Source organism: Eurytemora carolleeae, unplaced genomic scaffold (genome assembly GCF_000591075.1).
Source record: "Eurytemora carolleeae unplaced genomic scaffold, Eaff_2.0 scaffold291, whole genome shotgun sequence".
NCBI lineage: Eukaryota > Metazoa > Arthropoda > Copepoda > Calanoida > Temoridae > Eurytemora > Eurytemora carolleeae.
Window position 1 is genome coordinate 90,049 of NW_019396567.1, and position 22,693 is coordinate 112,741.

The 22,693-nt window shown below is 34.4% G+C and overlaps 2 protein-coding genes across 3 annotated transcripts; one reads left to right on the forward strand and one right to left on the reverse strand.

Moving 5' to 3' along the window:
* Positions 1-2,379: 2,379 nt before the first annotated feature.
* LOC111705619 (protein lap4) lies at positions 2,380-12,186 on the reverse strand. 2 transcript variants are annotated; one of them, XM_023478219.1, is made up of 8 exons: positions 11,947-12,186; positions 9,229-9,298; positions 8,010-8,677; positions 7,448-7,929; positions 5,815-6,028; positions 4,470-4,724; positions 3,844-4,404; positions 2,380-3,714 (listed from the first exon to the last, which is right to left on the reverse strand). In XM_023478219.1, the coding sequence occupies exons 3-8, from the start codon at positions 8,580-8,582 to the stop codon at positions 2,422-2,424; spliced, it is 3,378 nt and encodes a 1,125-aa protein (XP_023333987.1). In that variant the 5' UTR covers positions 8,583-8,677; positions 9,229-9,298; positions 11,947-12,186; the 3' UTR covers positions 2,380-2,421. The 2 variants fall into 2 exon arrangements, with proteins under 2 accessions (XP_023333987.1, XP_023333986.1); XM_023478218.1 differs by having other exon boundaries at positions 8,010-9,111.
* Positions 12,187-15,969: 3,783 nt separating this feature from the next.
* Positions 15,970-20,143, forward strand: LOC111705620 (probable chitinase 10). The gene has a single exon (XM_023478221.1). It carries the CDS (start codon positions 16,512-16,514, stop codon positions 19,665-19,667), a length of 3,156 nt encoding a protein of 1,051 aa, XP_023333989.1. The 5' UTR covers positions 15,970-16,511; the 3' UTR covers positions 19,668-20,143.
* The last annotated feature ends 2,550 nt before the right edge of the window (positions 20,144-22,693 follow it).

Genomic DNA, 22,693 nt, shown 5'->3' on the forward strand with positions numbered 1-22,693 from the left:
AAAAAAGTATTAATATGGAGACAAGTTAAAATATATATATGAATTAAATATAAAATATGGCCAGGTCTAGGAGGAGCTGTTTGTCCTCATGTCTAATACTCAAGCTTGCAAGAGAGTTTTTCTCAAATTCGAACTTCAGTTTTAAGAAGACTGAAGGTTTTCATGTCTGAGCTTTTCTTGAACTTTTACAGGCATTTATATCCTTTTTGAGGCCACTTTCCTTGTAGTAGACATACATGCTTCTTTATGCAATATGCAAAGTTTCAGTAATCTATACATTTATTTACAGTTTACTTCAAATCTCTACATAAAATCTATTCTGATCAGAGTTTAATGATTTATCAGTATGATTATTACATTATATTTTTTTAGTTTTAATGCAAATAGCGTTTAAATAACACAATGAGTGAAAAGTTAAAAATCTAGCGGATAAAAAGGTGGTTGGATAGATAACAAAGTCTATTTTAATAAGGATGAAGAAGTTTTTAGAAAAACGTATTTAAATTGATAAAATTGGGAGAAGTTTATTGCATCCGTTTATAATCCTCTACGACCTCTACAGGGTATCCCAGAAGATGCTTTTATCCTTCTTTTAAAGGGACTGTAAAGGGAAAATGAAACGAGGTACAGGATGAAAGCTGAGAACCTCAGCTTTCATCCTTTACCCTCTTTCATTTTTCCTTTACAGTCCCTTTAAACGTGTTTGTGTTCGTTGGGTTCATGGTCAACCTTTCCTTTAGCTTTTTGATGCCATCTTGGCTATTCACGCGTACAAAAATCTTCCCTAATTCATTTATTAATAGTTTAACACAAATCTCAAAATAATATGTATTCTGGACAGAGTTTTATGATATATGAGTTATGACATCAAATTATTCCTCAATTAGTCTAGTTTTAAAGGAAATATTAAAAATCATTTTTTTTCTCATGCCTTTAACTTCTCGATCGCTCGCGGAGTGAAAGAAAAATATCTATCTAAATTAAACTAAAATGTGTAAAATGTTAAAAATCCAGTTTTTTAGTCTTAGTCGGTAAATTTTTACCTTCATTGAGGTTTTCAGGTCAAACAAATTTGATAGCCGCCGCTAACCTTCTTAACCTTCTATATATAAATTTGGCTTGTCTGTCTGTCTGTCTGTTTGTTTGTATCCAATAAACGTCAAAACGGCTGAACCGATCGGGACCAAATTTTTTGTGGGACATCTAGGGACCCCAGGGAAGGTTTATGAATGATTGAAATTTTAAAAATTTGTGTTTAAGAGGTTTTTAATTTTGTAAAAAATTTTAATTTTTGAAAATCCGCGAATTTTTTTTTAAAAATCCGCAAAACTTTTTTCATCTTTGTTTTGAAATGTAAACAATTCGAACATGTTCCTAATTTAAATAGAAGATGGGCGCGAAGCGCCCTAAAAGCCTAGAAAGAAGGGCGCGAAGCGCCTTGAATTTCTAGTCTATATATAAATTTGGCTTGTCTGTCTGTCTGTCTGTCTGTTTGTATCCAATAAACGTAAAAACGGCTGAACCGATTGGGCCCAAATTTTTTGTGGGACATCTAGGGACCCCAGGAAAGGTTTATGAATGATTGAAATTTCAAATATTTGTCTCCATCAAAATTCGATCTTCATTAAATTTTTTAAAATTTTGAAAGTCCACGAATTTTTTTGTGAAAATCCGCGAATTATTTTGTTTTGTTTTACGATGTACACAAAGAGAACATGTTCACAATTAATTTAGAAGATGGGCGCGAAGCGCCTCTAAGGCTAGTTCTTTAAAATAGGATAAGTTTCTCCAAATACAAAAAAATATTTAAACCCTATCATTTCACAAGACAGGATAGAAATAGGATTTCCCAAAAAACTTATTTCAGAAAGCACTCAATTTTCTTTTAATTTGAAGAAAAAAAATGCTTTACACAAAAAATTGATTTTATGCCAATTTTCTCTTCTTTCTTCATTCTTTCTTTCATTTTTCGTTTCCAATTCTTTTCATTTGTTCATTTTCTTCTTTTTGTCTCAAAAAATTAAAAAAATAGGAACACAAAATTCTGAAAATAGGAACGAAAAACTTCCGAAAACAGAAAGCTGATCCCTTGGCAGGGAAGACTTAGATTATATAATATTGTTCCTATCTAACTTGCAAAATGCATATAGCCCTGAAACATGAATGCAATTGATATATTAATATTAAACTCATTTTCCGCGGCATTTGATCTTAAATATGTAATACGACATTATAAAAAACTCTTGCTCTGTATTCCTATATCTGGGATTCCCTGTAATAACATATCATTTAAAGAAATGTTAGTTGAGTTTCCGAATCAAAATTTGAGGCAAATCAGTCCCCTCAAATTTTGATTCCATGAAATGCACGAAACCATTATTTAAACAACAATCACTTTATTTTTGTAATTAAATATACATATTATTTTGATATATTTGATTTGTTTGACTTGAATGTTGGTATATCAGCTGGAGAAGAACAAGCTAGGGGTATTAATCCCTTGGATGGAAACATGGATCCTTTCTTTACATTCATTGCTAGATAATCCCCTGGATCCTCGGGTATAGAAAACACATTGGCCTGAACAGCGGCTGGCCTAAATTGTCCTTGGGCCATACCAGGCTCAAGTGGAGATACCACTCTACTAGCTCGTGTGGCAGGAGCTCTTTCATGTCTTGATTTATCTGTCTTAGAAAGAACGTTTTGGGTTGGTCTTATCCGGCCATTGTGAAGTGGTGGGTCAATATTCTCATAGTTAGGTTGTTCTAACACAACTTTATTTTGTATAGACAAGGAAGCTGTATTAAACTTCGGCGGATTGGAGACATGGGTTGTTGGAGGGGATTCATCGTCGCTTAGTGCTGCTTGTGATATTGTTGAAAGAAGACCCGAGTCTGGGTATAGTTCAGACTGAGCGCTAACATGATTTAGTTTAGGCGCACAAGGACTAGGATTAACATATTTAGCGTAGTTGAGATTCATAACAGATAAGTCAATTGTTAACTGATGCTGTTGTTTACTGGATACAGGAGGTAAACCAACTGTATTAGGTGGTCCTGGATAAAATCCAGGTCTAGACTCTTTTCCAGGTAAAGGAGAAGAAAGTACTGGGATTCTGGATACTGGTTGTCCGACCCTGCTCTCAGGTCTAGATCCCGATAGAGAAGAAGGAAGTGGCGGAGGAGGAGGAGGAGCAAGACTGAGCTGACTACCAGGTCGACTATCTGAACTACTAGACGAGGATTGTCCTATGCTGCTAGGTCCAAGAACTCTACTCTGCACGTCTCTCGGAGATCCTGATGAAACTGCGATAGATCCAGGTCTACTTCCAGACATACTAGTCCTTTTTCTTCCTGCGGTCAGAATCTGTTCCGATACTTTTCTGAGATTGTTTGCAAAGGTAAATTCTCCCTCGGTTTCTGTTGTTCCTGGACTAGATACAAGGTCCGGGATTTTTCCTGGTTTCCCTCTCTCTAGATCATTATCGTTCATATGAGCAGAGGAACTACTCTCAGGAGAAGAATTGTATTCTAATATTCCAGTATACGGTTGTGTAGGGTTGGCATACGGAGCCCTAACTATAGTTTGTAAACTAGACGGAGCCGTAGAGGTCTCAGACTCGGATATACTCTCAAAGGTGGAATCACTTTGAAAGCTATACTGTCTTGCCAAAGATGCAGAATCTCGTTCTTGTTTCTTACTCTTCATCCCGTTCTAAAACATGCACGAAATTATTTATATTACATTTAGTTGGTAGACCACAAAACGTTTTATATTGTTAAAAGAAAAATTATTTTATGAATCAAAAAAAGATTAACTATAATTTTTTGTTTGTTTTATAACCTGGTTTTCGTAAAAATGATCTTCTTCTGAGCTAGGAGGAGGATAGTTTCTCTGTATGTATAAAAAGTCCCCTGCATGCCTAGACCTAGCAGCTGCTATATGATAAGGAGGAGGATCATCATCCAGCTCATTAGTGATAATCTCAGCTCGAACTGGAGTAGGTCCATTATTGAAGGAATCGGGTGGGTTTCCAAATGTTTCGTAATGTATTTGTTGGTCCTGTTTGAAGTTTAAACCTTGATTAAGAATATTAGTTTTCGTAGTGACCGATAGCTCTGATTTTGGGAGAATTGTAGAACTATGATCCTGGGTTTCCACACTATCAGCGTGACTGGAGGTTACTACTCCTGAGTCACGAGAAACATTGTCCGATACCTTCAACCCGTCAAGATCCCCACTTTCAATACTTCCACCTTTCCCTGATACATCTGATAGAATAGGTGATTTTGTCAGGTTTCCAGGTTTCATATCTTTCATGTTTGTATTGATTAAATCCGGAGTATCGGGACCTTCACGCTTCTGCTTCCTTCGTCCGCCAGTTTTTGGTTTAAAAACGTTATCCTGAAACAATGATTGTATAAAAGGTTATTTTTAAATCTTTGGTGTCTATGCCAGTTTGTTATTACCCTTTTTTTGGGAGAAATCTGGCCAGGGCCCTCGGTCATTCTTCTTTTCTCTCGCAGGTTTTCAACTTTCTTTGCCATTGCTCTCATTTCCTTCGGGAACGGAGTTGGAGCTCGTCTGAGGTTTCCAGTTTTATCTAGATCTTGCTCCTCTCCCGCCCACTTTACTAGAGATCTTTTAGTTCTCTCCTCCTCCCATATTGCTGCATGAAAACTTCCTGACTCTGATATTGTATCTCCCTCCCGTTCCCCTTCAATCTAAACCAAACAATTCAATGAATTGAAATCTATGTAATTCCTAAACGGTTTTTTTCAAGGCATAATGAACTTTTATCTTAAAGGGAGTGACCGGCTATGTAAGGTAGTTGAACTGAGTATGCAGTGTTGTGGAAAACTTCTTTCGGATTCATTTGAGACATATTAAACTTTTTAAAGATCTGTAAATTCTGAGTTTGAGCGCAAATTCGACGTTCAAAACTCCTACTTTGGGGGTGGATACGTTTTCAGAATTAGTTTTTTTAAATTATTAAATACCGACGACATAAAATGTAAAAAAAGTTCTACAATAACCTACAGACGTCATGTATAGGAACAAAAAATAAATAAAAATTAATCTTATCATCGAAAATAAGTAATCTTGTTCAATTATTAGTTTCTATTTTCTCATTATTCTGGTTCTTCATTATTTACAAAGATCTTCGCAGATTTGCTAGAATTATTATTGAAAAGACGACATTTGAAGAATTTGAAAAAATCTGCGAAGAAATTCAAAGAAAAAAAGAAATTCAATATAATAATGAAAACGAAATAATTGATTTTAGCATTGATTTATTGACAAATTTCTTTTGAGATCTATGTTCATAACCATCTAATTAGATTACTGTATAATTTTTACTTTATTTTTCGTTGTCGCTATTTAATAATTTAAAAAAAAGTAATTCTGAAAACGTATCCACCCCCAAAGTAGGAGTTTTGAACGTCGAATTTGGGCTCAAACTCAGGATTTACAGATCTTTAAAAAGTTAATATGTCTCAAATGAATCCGAAAGAAGTTTTCCACAACACTGCATACTCAGTTCAACTACCTTACATAGCCGGTCACTCCCTTTAAAGAACTTTTCAACTCATAGAACGCATAGAAAAAATCCTTTTAATATTTTATCATGAATGGAAATATCTTAATTTTCAGATTTTTTTTTCTTTCTACAGGACTGATGAACTAAGAAAATGATTTACTTCTTTCCAAAAAAAAACTTAAATTTTTAGATAAAAGGTCACTTGAATTTAGGTTGCATGGCTATCCCATTGAGCATAACACGAAAATGAAAATTTGTTTTTAAATGCCAACCTGTTGGGGAAGAAGAAAGTTAGTAAGAACTTTTTCTCCAGTATAGGGATCAGTATCAGGGTTAAGATGAACCAGTGGTTTGGTTTGGTTCTCAGACAACCATATTGCAGTGATACTTTTCAACTTAACAAAGGAGAGAGGAAGATGAGGAATACAGTTTCCTGCCAGGTTCAGAACTGATATTTGAGTTATTTGTCCAAGCTCTCGCGGTATCCTAAATAAAAGAGATTACAAAAAATGCTTGATCCAAACTCTAAACCCGTCAATTTTTCGGTTCACATTATTATTCTATAAAAATTAAGTCTTTTTAGCCAACAATCTCGCAGGGTGCACTTAAAAAGTCAAGATCATCAAACTCGTGAATTAAGGATACGAAAGACTTAACTAATCCCTATACCTTTGCAACCTGATGGCGCAACGCTTTGATATTTCACAATTTGATTATTTGATCTAACAGAATTCATGGTTTTAAACTTCTAAGGTCTGGGAAATGTTTCGCAAAGATATTCGGATCACAAAAACTCAGAGTTTGTAGCAAAGACTGATTGCCTTTTGGCTCTCTCATACTGTTTCCTTCTTGATGAAATTCGCCTCGTATACATTAACTATAGAGAAATGAAAATAAAACTTTAGATTGTTGCCAGGCCTTTCCTCTTTGTTTCATCACCACACACAAATACGTCTTTAGGCCTTACTATAAAGATTTAAAGTTGCAAAGCGCTTATTTATATCTTTTGGCAAAATCCTGATAACTTTTCGCGCCAAAATGTTTATATTTTACTTGACTTCTACTATTGGATGTCGGCAGGGGCGTACGAGGGGGGGGACACATTATGCCCCTCCTAAACAAAAGCCCTCGTACGCCCCTGGATGTCGGTAAATCAAATTCCTCGTTTTATTTGTATTAACTTTATTCTTCAATTTAAAAGTTCCTGTCTGCAATGCATGAATAGCAGATTATAATATTTTTTAACAAAACTGACATTTAAACAGTTTGAATGAATAATGCACCAGATGTATCTTCCTTCTATACAAACCACATCATTATAATTGGACCATTAGTAGTCTCACTAAACTTAAGTTTATGTTAAATATATTTTATTTGTATATTATAAACATTATATATATGTAAAGATGTTCATTTACATCTGGCTAAGAGTTTTCATTTAAAGGGAGAGACCTTCTAGAACATAATTAAACCAAGAGTTTATAGAGTTTATAGAACAATTTTTAGATTTCATTTTTACGGTGTATAGTTTCTGAGTAAGAGCATAAATTCGTTTGTAAAATTTCACCAGAAAGGATAGTCCGCTGAAGAAGAGTTTTTACAAGTATTCAATATTTAATTATTCTAGGTAGAAAAATCAGTAAAGGTCACTATGAATACGCAAAAGGTAATCTAGTGATATGCCCGATTTACAACGGTACATATTAAACTTTGACCGCTTAATTATGACGGAGTTATCCGTATTTTTATCCACATTAATTATAATTAAACTTGTTTATTTTTTGTATATTAGCTATCTTATAATTTCAAACGAGAGTCTTATGTACAATGCAATTGCAATTATGAATTAGTAAACATTTTTTAAATAAGTTATTTATCAATTTTAATGATTTGAATTAGACTTACCCCTGTAGTTTATTTCCATGTACAGACAAAATTTTCATATTTCTGCATGATCCAATCTCCGGAGGTAACTGCTTAAGATCATTTTCATCTGCGTTGAGAGTGTGCAAATTTCTCAACCATCCTATTGAAAGTGGTAACGAGGTTAGGAAGTTTTCACCACAAAATAACTCCTCCAAGGACATCATATTCCCCAGATGTTCTGGGAGCATTTCTAGTTGATTATCTTCAATCTTGAGAGTTATCAAGTTTTCAAGATTTCCTAAACTCTCCGGTAACGTTCTTAGATCATTAGTAGACAGGGTCAGGTCTTCAAGTTGAATACAGTTCCCAAGCTCTGGAGTAATAGATTTAAGCTGATTAATACTTAGATCCAGGTGCTTGAGTTTATTAAGAACTCCAATAAAGGTTGGTAATACAGTGAGACGGTTTCCGTCCATCCATAATTCCTCCAAGAGTGTCATACTTTCTATCACTTCTGGTACCTGGATAAGTTGGAAAATTAGAAAAATTATCTAAGAAAAACAAATATAGAAATTTAAAGAACAAAGTTTATAAGACCTACCTCTTCAAATTGATTTTGTCCTAGGTCAATTCTCTTTAAATTCCCTAGTCTAGTCATAGACTTAGGCAATGTGTTAAGACTGTTATCTCTAAGCTCCAAAATTGTAAGTTTAGACAATCTCCCAAAATTTGCCGGTAAATATTCTAGAAAAACGTCATTCAGGTACAACTCGGATAAACTTGTCAGTTGAGTACATCCCTTGGGAATTTTTTGTAAAGGGTTTACACTGGCCTCAAGAACTGCAAGCAGTTTACACATTTTAATCGTCTCTGGTATATCAGTTAGCACGTTCCTAGAAACATTTAGGCTCACTAGCTGGCTAAGACTAGATATAGCAGTTGGCAAGCTACAAATATCGTTGTCAGAGAGGCCTAGGTACCGCAGTTCGTGGCAATGAAAAAGCGGTCGTGGAAGATCCTTGATATTATTGCTGTCTAGGTGAAGAATTTCTAAAGTTCTTTCAAAGTTGAAAATATCATTTGGAACATCGTCTAAAGATCTGTGACGATAATCCAGCTCAGTGATCTCCTCAGATTGTTTCTTCAGACAAGAAAAACAAGATATAAACGCCATCTTTAGGGTTTGCACTGCATACACCGAGTTGTTTTGTGGAACTGACACTTCTTGGACTTCTGTAGACTTGTATTTCAGACCGCCATATCAGATTCCTATTTGGAGATTTTTCATACAAAAAATAGTTTACACAATGCATGTCTGCTGAATCACAACCCTTTGTTGCATATTGTGGTTTAAGGATTTAAAACTCTATAGATCACATAATTCAGATCTAGGTAGAGCTTATTACACTGCTCCGGTAGAGTAAAAGCTAGATCATTAAGCATCGTTATTTGAGATTTTGTAGATTGTAATTATTCTTGGTTTACATGATGTGTTTGGCTTGGGTTTCAAATATATAACTTTTAGCAAAGGATTTGGTCAAAACTTCAGATTCTTCAAGACTGATTCAATGTCGGTAGAGGAGACATGAACGCAGGTAGTTACAAGTGTTTGTGCCTGTATAGTGTATATACATATACTTCTTCCATACCTGTCGTTTACTGCCTTTTCTTGGACTTTAGGCTCATGAAACATTTGAATAAACCTTAAAATTAAGATTTAAAATTTCCTTTATTTTTTTTGCCACTCCCAAATTAGAAAGAATTTAAAGTAGAATAATATCCCCCGAAGCCCGATTACTTGTAGATATGGTAGATTTTACCTGTTGGTTCTGTGCAGACACTAGAGCACACACAGACACACATGTATTAAAGGGTGGTCTCCCCGGAAACCTATGAAAAACATAACTTCAGCAAATGCGTATTGTTTATAGATATATTAGAAGGGAGATGTAAATAGATATATTAGGAGGGAGATGTATATAGATATATTAGGAGGGAGATGTATATAGATATATTAGGAGGGAGATGTATATAGATATATTAGGAGGGAGATGTATATAGATATATTAGGAGGGAGATGTATATAGATATATTAGGAGGGAGATGTATATAGATATATTAGGAGGGAGATGTATATAGATATATTAGGAGGGAGATGTATATAGATANTAGGAACAGTCATACTTTTCACTTATGACTTTGATTTTTTTGCTAAAACATGTCTTACGACTGTTAAAGAAAATTCACAAAAGGAATTGAGTCTTTGTCACAAACTCTGCTTTTCTAATTCCTATATCTTTGCATCTAAATGTCATGGACCTTAGATATTTCAAACTATGAATTTTGTAAGATCAGATAATTCATATTTGAAATATCAAAGGCTTAAAACATCAGTTTGCAAATATAAACGAATAAGCAAATTTGGGTTTGCAGCAAAAATTCAGTTCCTTCCATGAGTGCCATTAAAGGTTCAAAAAATATAGCAATAAAAAAACCAGAATCAGCTTAATCAAGTCTTCAAGTTAAAGATGCATTTGTTTTTAGACCAGAAAATGCACTTAATTTTTGTAATATCTTAAAAATGAATTGACTCAAAATTCCCCAGATGGTATTTCCTGAAATTTGAGATATGTTAACGGATGAATTTGCTATCCATAGCTTGTGCGTAAAATAAAAACTAAACAAGCTACAATGTCACAAAACCGTACCGGTAATGTGGCATAAATCTGACCTTCTCATTTTGTCTAGTTGGAGTGAGATAGCTTTCAGAATTGAAAAACTCAAAATGCGGATTTAAAACTGTAAATATTGATAGATTTATAAAATTTCAAAATCCACATTTCCGGGTAAACTTTTCCACTTTTAACCATCCGTAAACCTTCCCCATGGGGTCTTGTGAATTGCCTCAACAAAAATTATGCCCGATCAGTTCAGCCGTTATGACGTTTATTGGATACCAAACAGGCAAACAAGCAAACAGAATTTAGTTTTTGCCTCAAATTTTTTTTATCCCTATATCTTTGTAACAAGATATCGTAGACGTTTGATATTTCAAAATTCAGATCAAATATCAAGGGTTTATACCATCAGGGTGCAAAGACAAAGGGCTAAAAAAATTTTAATTTGTGCCAAAAACTCTATTCCTTTATATATAGATGAGATATAATAGAATGGAAATTTATACAGAGTAAAAAGAAATAACTGGAGGAAGATGGATAGACAGATAATAGGAGGTAGATGTATATAGAGTATATAGAGATAGTAGAAGGGAGATGTATCTAGACTATAGGGAGATAATAGGAGAAATATGCAGATGTGGATAGAGAGATAATAGGAGGGAGATGTATAGAGTATATAGAGATAGTAGGAGAGATGTATCTACAGTATAGGGAGATACTAGGAGGGATATGCAGATGTGGATAGAGAGATTACAGGAGGGAAATGTCTATAGAGTATATAGAGATAGTAGGAGGGAGATGTATATAGAGTATAAGAGATACTAGGATGGATATGCAGATGTGGATAGAGAGATAACAGGAAGGAGATGTATCTAGGGTATAGAGAGATAAAAGGTGGGAGATGTATCTAATGTATAGAGAGATAATAGGAGAGATATGCAGATGTGGATAGAGAGATAATAGGAGGGAGATGTATTTAGAGTATAGGGAGATAATAGGAGGGAGATGTATCTAGACTATAGGGAGATAATAGGAGGGATATGCAGATGTGGATAGAGAGATAATAGGAGGGAGATGTATTTAGAGTATAGGGAGATAATAGGAGGGATATGCAGATGTAGATAGAGAGATAATAGGAGGGAGATGTATCTAGACTATAGGGAGATAATAGGAGGGATATGCAGATGTGGATAGAGAGATAATAGGAGGGAGATGTATTGTAGATAGAGTATATTGAGATAATAGGAGGGATATGTATATAGAGTATAGAGAGATAATAGGAGGGAGATGTAATGTATATTGAGTATATAGAGATAAAAGGAGGGAGATGTATATAGAGTATATAGAGATAATAGGAGGAAGATGTATTGTATATAGAGTATATAGAGATAAAAAGAGGGAGATGTATATAGAGTATATAGAGATAATAGGAGGTAGATGTATATAGAGTATAGAGAGATAAAAGGAGGGAGATGTGTATAGAGTATAGAGAGATAATAGATGGGAGATGTATCTATAGTATAGGGAGATAAAAGGAGGGAGATGTATCTAATGTATAGAGAGATAAAAGGAGGGAGATGAATCTAGAGTATAGGGAGATAATAGATGGGAGATGTATCTATAGTATAGAGAGATAATAGATGGGAGATGTATCTATAGTATAGGGAGATAAAATGAGGGAGATGTATATCTATAGAGTATTGATCCTATTGAATATTAAACTTGTGCGTTCTTGTATAACAATAAACATTGTAGGATAGATATTTCAAGAGGTTATTCAGATATTGTTCCCACGACGTATATTTTACTTTTAAAGCTTGGATGTTGCATAAGTCTCCCTTATTCCCTGATAGATACTACCTTGGAATTCCCTGTATCCGCCATTGTCTTATACTTCCGGTAATCTGAAATTAAGAATTAATTCCCCCACACTACACTCTATACAACATACATATTTCCGGTTTAGAATTCTAGAATGTAGATGTGTTTAGAATTCTAGAATGTAGATACCTGTTGTAGAAACAAAGGAAGTGTTTAGAATTCTAGAATGTAGATACCTGTTGTAGAAACAAAGGAAGTGTTTCCTAAAAATGCAACAAAAAAAGAATTTGATAAACAAGCTGAAAAATTCATTTTTGAATTTTTTACAATTCATTTAACCAAAACTTGTATATATATCTGTTGTCAATTAATGTATTAATGCTTCTAAAAAGATAGAGATAAGAAAATTGTGCTAGATAGTAGATACCAATGACAAAATTTAGAAATGATTAACTTTAGGCATTAGTATTTAACATTAAATTCTCTTGAGAAAGTTTAATTTTATGTCGTTATTAAACTATAGTTTATATTCTGTTTCAGGGTCTGGATCAGATTTAGGACAGTTTTTAATTTCATTACTGAGTTAGGCTTAGTTTCAGGTTTAGACTTAAAAAGTCAAACCGCCAAATATGTCACATTTTTATCTATATTTATATTTGGCTTGTCTATTGCCTTTTGTTTTAATCAAATAAACGACAAAACGACTGAAGCAATCAGATCCAATTTTTTTATGTGGTAACTCCGGATGACCGAATTGACCCCGTAGTGACCGGTCAAAATTAAAAAAAAAAACGTCAACAAAAATATGCAAATCTGCAAAAAAATATTTAGTTTTTACGATGTACGAAGAATACATTGTGGCATAAAAAGCAACAATTTAAAGGGAGTGTTCGCGAAAAATGAAAGGGGGTATAAGCTTACGTCGAAAAATATTCGAGGGTGATTCTATCTGTTGCGTTAAAAACGACTCATACTGAAGTCCATACAAATTCAGAAAGTTGCAATATTCGAATCGAATCAATTTAATTCCAAACAATTCATTCAGATATTACAACATATAATCGTCGATTTTTTTTCGACGCATTCGAATATAGTTTTTCGCAAACTCTCACTTTAAAGCTAAAATTAATAATAGAAAAAAGGATGCGAAAACTTAAAAGTCTGCGAATAATATTCTAAAACAGAACAGTGAAATTCTAGTTAATCATCTTAACAAAACGTAAAAATAGACTTACTAGAACATTTTGCTATGCTCCGAATGCGTATAATGAAATATTTGAGGGAAAAAAGAGGGGTGCAAGCCGCACTGTTTGGTGATTTTTTATCCAATTAAGTATTGTCAATTGAGGGCAATATTGTAAACAATACATACATGAAATCTATTGTTTATAAAGGCACTTTTGAAAAGTCAATTTTAAGGGGTATTTGCTATTTGTAAATTGTTCAATTAGTTAAAAATAATTTTAAACGTTAACCAAACTAAATTTCAGTCCAATTTTTTATTAACTGGATAAACAAGACAAAATTTTGTTAGTAATTTTGGTTGAATGTGAATACAGAGCAACAATAGTAATAATAGTTATTACTAATTATGATATTTAAAAAACCTGATGGATGGGGCCGGGGGGGGGGGTATACTTGTATGAAGATGGAAACGGGATAATATAGTGATTGAATATGGATCTATTAAGGATAGAATGAAGTTAGGACGAAAACATAATGAAGAAGAGATGAGGATGAGATTAAGGAAGAATGAGGATTAGATAAAGAGATAAAGGAAGAAAAAGGATAAGATAAAGGGAAAATTAGGATGAGAAAAAGGAAGAATGAGGATGAAATAAAGGGAGAATGAGGATAAGATAAAAGAAAAATGGGGATGAGATAAAGGGTTAATGAGGATGAGATAAAGGGAGAATGAAGATGAGATAAAGGAAGAATGAAGATGAGATAAAGGGAGAATGAGGATGAGATAAAAGAAGAATGAGGATTAAGTAAAGGGAGAATGAAGATGAGATAAAGGGAGAAAGAGGATGAGATAAAGGAAGAATGAGGATGAAATACAAGGGAAAATGAGGATGAGATAAAGAAAGGGAAAATGAGGATGAGATAAAGGAAGAATGAAGATGAGATAAAGGGAGAATGAGGATGTGATAAAAGAAGAATGAGGATTAAGTAAATGGAGAATGAAGATGAGAAAATGGAGAAAGAGGATGAGATTCCGCAAACTTTTGCGCAGAATCCACGCATATAGAAATCCGCACAAATCTAGAGTTGCAGCTGCAACAAAATTACTACGTGGAAATCTCTCCTTATTTAGTTACCATCCAGCAGTAGTAGTTTTATTATATTATATATTTATAATTTTCTGTGTGTAGTTTTTGCTCAGAATTGACGTCCATTTTCCCTCGCAATTTGAGCAATTTTTCTTCACATTTTTCGCGGAAATCAAGCATTTTTTGGCAAGAACGCATTTTCTTTAGAAGTTAGAATTGAAAACATGTCAGATTTTAACTTAGCATGAAAGGAATTGAGTCTTGACCACAATCTTATATTTTAGAAGCCCTATTTCTTTGCAACCTGATAGTGTAAACTTTTGATATTGTAAACTTTGATTATTTGATCTATCAGAGTCTGAATTTAATGAATTTGTGGCACGTCTCAAATCCGCCAAAAACAGGTTTCAACTGAGGGACGGCTTAAATCTTGAAACATTGAATCCAATTTTAAGTGAAACCAAACATATTTTGAGCTGCGTTTCGAATTCAAGCCGCGGCTCAAATTCTTTAAATTCAGTCTCAGAATTGATAGTTTGAAACATCTATGGTTGCAAAGATTTAGGTATTAGAAAATTAGATTTTGTGGACTTTGCTTTTTTTTAATTTTTACAAAAACTTATATTCTTTATGTATAATGTATGTATGATAATTATTAAGCAGTTAAAAGATTAACTAGCCTAGGGGAAGGTGGAGTTCATCAAATATATTTTGCATTTAACTTTATTATATCTATATATAATTATTACTGCTTTAAAACAGCTTAGGAAGGTCAAGTATCGCAATATTTTCACATACAGGGTTATTTAAAAAAATGAAGACAGAGTCGATTCTTCGCCAGCCATTTTCTTTGGTTATTACGGTCTAATACATTTACATTTATAATATTAGAACAATACAGTTAGGACCGTATTTAACCTTTATGTAGTTGTATTATATTGACAATCTCTAAATTATATCCTCTATGTACTTCATACAGGAATACACTTTAAAGTTCAAAGTAAAGTAAAGAAATATATTTACTTTATTGAATACGTGTTTAATCATATTATTGTGTAGTCACTGCCTTGTATTTCATTATATGCAGATGTTAAATGACAAACTGAACCTTTGATCAACGCAGTGTTCATTCTTAAAACTGATTACACTATTATCATAGTATCTCATGGACACCTGAGATACTTAAAAGGTTTTTTTTCGCAAAACTTATTGAGATAACCTCGTACCCTACACAACAGACAGGTTCCATATACCCTACTCAACATACAGGTTCCATATACCCTACTTATTCAACAGACAGGTTCCATATACCCTACTCAACATACAGGTTCCATATACCTTATTCAACATACATATTCCATATACCCTAATAAACATACAGATTCCGCGTAGCCTACAAAACATACAGGTTCTATTAACCCTACTCATCATACAGGTGCAACAAATCGGTTCCATATATCCTAATTAACTTTAAGGTTCCACATACCAGTACTCAAAACACAGTTTTTCTAATCAAGATATAGGTTCCTTACCCTACTCAACATGTAAAAGATTGAGTACAATACTTTTTAAAGTTTTTTTAAACCTAACTTACTCAACACTTTACTTTTTTAAACCTAACTTACTCAACACTTTACTTTTTTAAACCTAACTTACTCGACACTTTACTTTTTTAAACCTAACTTACTCAACACTTTACTTTTTTAAACCTAACTTACTCAACACTTTACTTTTTTAAACACTTTACTTTTTTAAACCTAACTTACTCAACACTTTACTTTCATGTTTTGTAACAAAGTTACATATCTTACTAAAATTCCTTCTCAAAGTTTAAACTATCGTTAAGATACATCTAATATCTATGCTTTAATAAGTATTACCTGTTCACGGATCCTGACAATATTCATGTATTTTATCTACCATATGTATTGCAAAATCAATTCATCCTTGTTTCAATCTAGTATATGTATAATGTATATTGAATTCGATCAACACAACAGAAACTGTTGATATCATTTCAATTTACATACATAGGGTTGATTCAGGCCAGTTTTTCCTCTCATTTCAATTCGTCTCATCTCAATGCCAAGGTTGATACATACATACAAGAAACTTTCTATATCTGAGGCCTTTATCTAGTTGTATGTTTAGGGTGCTGGGCGCTGGATCTAGATACAAAGGTCAGGATCAGTAAGCGCCTGGAAAGTGGTGGAGGGAGGGTGGTTAGTAGCGCGCACAAAACCGTACCAGTCACAGTGCGCTAGTCAGTCGCACGCACCAATCAGTGAAAGTAACTTAAACTAAATTAAAGCTGAAATAAGAACGGCCACCATGTTGCTACGCTTCGTGGTGGTGGCCCTCCTGGTTGGAACTGTTATATCACAAGTATCACGGTCCAGGATATCCAGACCTAGGCTCAGGGCAAGACCAGATCAGGGAGAGTTAAATGTAAACAGTAAAGAAACCAAGGATTCCCAAGGGCAAGATATAGAGGATACAAATTCCCAAAAGGAATCAAGGCAGCTTGACAGAACGAGAGAAAGATCAAGAATCCAAAGGCCAAGTATACGTAGAAGGCCGGCTGAGAATGATGTATTTCTTGTTGAGGCTGAAAGTGAGGAAGAAGAGGATATCAGGGGTTCCTTGTCTCAAATTAGAGGTGGATTTCAGGACGAGGACATCGAAAGTCCTAGGTTTACACCGAGCAGAGGTGGTGGCATCAACACAGACAGGAGTCCAGATAGGTTCAGATCCAGTTCTAGCACTAGAACAAATGTCATCAGTAGCTCCGATAACAGGAAGGACTCCAAATACAAACTTGTTTGTTACTACACAAACTGGTCTCAGTACCGACCCAAAATAGGACAATTTTTCCCCGAAGATATTGATCCTTTCCTTTGTACTCATCTAATCTTTGCCTTCGGATGGTTAAAGAACGGCAAACTTGCTTCATTTGAGGAAAATGATGAAAATGGAGGTGGAAAGGTTGGATTGTATGACCGAGTTATAAATTTGAAGACCAAGAATCCCGATCTAAAGGTTCTGCTCGCTATTGGAGGTTGGTCGTTTGGCACAGCAAAGTTTAAAGAAGTTGCAAAAACAAGGTTTACCAGGCAAATATTTGTGTTCAGTGCTGTAAAGTTCTTAAGAGAGCATAATTTTGATGGATTGGATATGGATTGGGAGTATCCAAAGAGCTCTGACAAGGACAACTTCTCTGCCCTCCTCAAAGAACTGTCTGAAGCTTTTACATACGAGGCTGAAGAGAGTGGTAAAGAACGACTTCTTCTGTCAGCAGCTGTTCCTGTTGGACCTGATAATGTTCGTGGAGGATATGATGTTCCAGCAGTTTCTGAAGCTTTGGATTTTGTAAATCTCATGGCTTATGATTTCCATGGTAAGTGGGAAAGTCAAGCAGGACACAATGCTCCACTTTATGCACCATCCTCGGATTCTGAATGGAGGAAGCAGCTTTCAGTAGAGTTTGCAGCAAAGATGTGGACAAGGTTGGGAACACCTAAGGAGAAGCTAGTCATAGGTATGCCAACCTACGGGAGATCTTTCTCTTTAACAGATCCTGGAGTTTATGCTGTAAACTCAGCAACTAAGGGGGGAGGAACAGCTGGAGAATATACCAGAGAAGCAGGATTCTTATCTTATTATGAAATCTGTGAGATGTTGCATAATGGAGCAAATTATATCTGGGACGATGAAATGAAGGTTCCATACCTGGTACAAGGAGATCAGTGGGTTGGGTTTGATGATGAAAGAGCAATCAGAAATAAGATGGACTGGGTAAAGGACAATGGTTATGCAGGCGCTATGGTGTGGACCGTTGACATGGATGATTTCAACGGAACAATTTGTGGAAGCGGAGTGAAATATCCTTTGATTGGTGCTATGAGAGAAGAACTATTTGGTATTCCCAGAGATACAGTATCAAGGGATATCGAACCCTCAGATATTGACTGGGAAAAATTAAATCCTAATCTGATTTCAGCCCGTCCCAAACCTCCCCCTGCAGAGAGAATTGATGTTGAAGAAATTCTCAACAAGATATCCAGACCAAAGAACCCTCTTCCTTTGTTAAACACTCCAGTCCTACCAGAGAACGTGAGAGAACCAGTGGTTTTCTGTTACTTTACCAACTGGAGTTATAAACGACCTGGAATGGGAAAATTTACCCCCGAGGATGTTGACCCCACACTTTGTACCCACATTGTGTATGCATTTGCAACCATCAAGGATAACAAGTTGGCCAGCTCTGAGGAAAATGATGAAGGAGAGCTGGGAGGTTATGATAGAATCTTGAAACTTCGGGAGAAGAATCCAAGTTTAAAGATACTTGTGGCAGTCGGAGGTTGGGCCTTTGGATCAAAACCATTCCAATCTCTAACAGAAAATATATTTAGAATGAATGGTTTTGTCTATGACTCCATTGAGTTTTTAAGGAAGCATAAATTTGATGGCCTTGATATAGACTGGGAATATCCTAGGGGACCGGATGATAAAGCAAGCTTTGTATCTCTAATAAAAGAACTGAGATTGGCTATTGAAGGCGAGGCCAAGGGTTCTAAGGAACCAAAACTTCTTCTCACTGCTGCAGTTCCAGCCAGTTTTGAAGCTATTGAGGCGGGGTATGACGTCCCTGAGATATCTAAATATTTGGATTTTATTAATGTTATGACTTATGATTTCCACGGGCAGTGGGAGAAGGAGGTTGGACACAACAGTCCTCTATATCCGCTAAACTCAGCTACTGGAATCAAGAAGAGATTAACTGTAGATTTCTCCGCTAAAGAGTGGGTTAGACAAGGTGCACCAAGTGAGAAGCTGATTATCGGTATGCCAGTGTATGGTAGAACCTTTACTCTGGAGGATCCAACACAGTTTGATATTGGAGCACAGGCAACCAGTGGAGGTGATCCGGGACGATATACTGGAGAAGCGGGGTTTCTTTCTTATTATGAAATTTGTGATTTTCTTCATAAAGATAACACAACCCTCGTCTGGGATAACGAACAACAGGTTCCATTTGCATATAGAGGACAACAATGGGTTGGGTTTGACGATGAAAGATCACTGAAGACAAAAACCAGCTGGCTAAAGGAGGAAGGATTCGGGGGAATAATGGTTTGGTCTGTAGATTTAGACGATTTCAGAGGATATTGTGGAACTGGAAAATATCCTTTGATTAAATCCATGAAAAACGAGCTGAAAGATTACTTAGTTCCCTTGGTGTATGAGGGTCCCTATGAGACCCCACGAGGTGGGGCTCGGGATACTGTTGATCCTGACGAGGTCATTTGTGAGGAAGGAGATGCTCATGTTTCGTTTGCAAGGGATAAGAAAGACTGTAGTATGTACTATGTCTGCCAGGGTTCTGTCAAACATCATAAACCTTGTCCTACTGGACTTGTTTTTAATGAGAATGACAATGTTTGTGATTGGCCTGAAAATGTCTCTGAGTGCTCCAAACCAGCATAAGTGAGATAGAAAAAGTGTGAATTATCAGTAAGAATCACAACAATCTGAAATTGATCTTTATTATAAAATGTTTTTTGTCTATTTCTGAATATGGCACTTTTTTGAGAACATTATGTATTAATCCAAAGATGAATATGTGGAGAATAATTAGCTCACTGTGCCAAGGTGAAGAACTAATGTGTGAAACATGAACAAAAAGTTAACAAGGCAACCATGCATTGGCTAGAAAAGAAGAATATTTCTTGTAATAACCTTGATCCTTCCCACATTAGTCATTTTTTCTTCTTCCTAGTATATTAAACTACCCCTGCTTAGGATTATATTCTGCATGGAATAAATTATAGTGAAAATTAATCAAAAGATAAAAATTCTTTCAGAATTAGTATATTTCTTTAAGCCTAAACCAAATTTAATTTGATGGAAGGGGAAAGGAATTGAGTCTTTGGAACAAAATCAAATTTTTAAACCACAATATCTTTAGAAGTCGATGTTGTGAACCTTTGATATTTCAAACTCAGATTACTTGATCTAACAGAATTCATAGTTTGAAATATCTAAGGTATACAACATTTGGTTCCAAAGATATAGTGATTAGAAAATCAGAGTTTGTGGCAAAGACTCAATTCCTTTGTTTTTAAAGAAATCAATCTTACTTTTATTCAACTTTAGGTATGACAAAAATCGTGCATTTATTCATATTACAATCTTAAAACAAATGTATGGCATAAAATTATCATTCTCCAAAGTGGAAAAAAGTGAAGGTGGTTCAATTAAAAATATATTTTTCTCGGATACTTGTTCATTCAGTTCCTTTAATCTTAAATATTTTTCAATCTTCATTCGGTCATATTCATTAACAAGCGCTATCAATTATTTTGAAAGCTTTTGGGTCAGCATAAACAAAAAGGCGAACATTGGATAAAAACATTTAGCAAGATATTTCAGACACCCTGTGTATGAAAATATATTAAAACCATTAAAATATATTTTATTATTCTGGCATATTGCCGCGAATTCAGGATATCTGGACATATCTTGTTTATCCCGACCCCTTCTTTAATTCCTTCAATGTGTAATGTCTGTGATAGAAATATAAACTTGTGTATTCAAATATATGGATCAGTGAAGAAGAAACTGTCTTTTTATCTGTTAATTGTTTCCGTAAAAAAGTTTTGCTGAAAGAGAAGAGAAGAGAAAAAAGGCAAGGAGAGAATTAATTGAAATAAAGAACGGTAAGGATTAAAGTAAGGAAAATAAAAATTATACGGGATTAGAATGAGAAAAAATGTAAGAAAAATGGAGGGAAACTGAAAGTGTAAGAGATAAGGTAGGAAAATGTAAAAGAAAAGAAAGAAGAGAAAAAGTAAGGAAAAGATGTAAGAAAAAAAGAACCAGAAAAAAGGTAGGAAAACGTAAAAGAAAAGAAAGAAGAGAAAAAGTAAGAGAAAAGGTAGGGAAATGTTGAAGAAAGGGAGAAGAAAAAAGGAAAGGGAGTAAAATTTCAAATAAAAGAAAGGAAAATGTCAAAAAAAAGTAGGAAAATGTCAAAGAAAAGTAATGAAAAGAGTTAGATAAATGTCAAAGAAAAGGTAGAAAAAGTAGAAGAAAAGAAAGTAAAAAGTTAAAGAAAATAGCGAGGAAAATAAAAAATAAAAAAGGGTAAAGGGATTGAAGAAAAATGTAAGGGAAAAGAAATGGGAAAGGTAGATAAAAAATTAGAGAGAAAGAAAGTGAAAGGGACAAGGAAATTGATATTTGCAACCTGATGGCGTAGAACTCTGATATATCAATCTAAGGAATTAAGTTATGTCAAATAATCTTACTTTAAAATATTAGAAGTTTCCATCATCAAGGATTAGAAAATCAGAGTTTGTGGCAAGAACTCAGTTCCTTTAGGGGAAAGGAACTTAACAAAAAGGGGAGGGAGGGGACGGGGGGAAGAAGAGGAAACGGAAAGTAAATATTTAAAGAACTTTTTTATTGATTGTACGATATTGATCAAAAGTATTTGTTGTTGCTGTCTATTTGTATTTATAAGTTTAAAATATTAAAAGAAAAGAAAGTAAATGATATAAAATTGACTAGACAGGTGAAATTGTTGAATTCTCGTGAAACCAAATACACGTGTTATGGGAAAAGATTATGTTGAGTAAAGGAACTGAGTTTTTGTCACAAACTCTACTTTTCTAATCTCTAAATCTTTGCTACCCAATGTCGTAGACCTTTGATATTTCAAACTATGAATTCTGTTAGACCAAATAATCTAAGTTTGAAATATCAAAGGTTTACATCATCAGATTGTAAAGATATAGGGATTAGACAATTTGAGTTTGTGACAAAAACTCATTTGAGATGAAGTCAAACTCCAATTTACTTTCCGTCCTTGACATCAATTTGTATTTTAACAAATATTTGTTTCTAAAATTTCCCCTAATAAATGTTCACCTTATATTGCATTGTTAATGAATTAGAAATGAGAATGATTTCCAACTACTGGGAACATATGGAGAAAATTTTGTTGTTGAGTTGTTCGAATTTTTAAACACAAGATGTCCAAATTTCTAATTTTTTAACCCTTTATAGAATTGTTTAAAGAAATTGAGGTTTTGCCACAAACTCAAGTTTCCGAATTCCTATATCTTTGCAACCTGATGGGCTCATGGCGCCTCTGCACCCCCTCCCTCCATTGGATTGCAAAGAGATATGTTTTATTTAGTCTTTACGTAGATTATAAGAAGCTTGTCTTATGATAGAATGACAAAGACTTTATAAATCTGAAATCAAAATAGCAATAATAACCTGCACTACACTTTATATTCTATAATAATTATATATTTAAGTTGAGATTTTTTATGATTTTCATTAAACGGTGTGCTACATTCCTGTACAAGAACGGCCTGGTGTGTTAACCTTTTAAAAGGAACAGTGTACTACCCTGTGTAGGAACTGTGTTCTGCCCTGTAAAGGAATGTGTTCTACCCTGTGTTATAGGAACTGTGTACTACCCTGTGTAGGAACTGTGTACT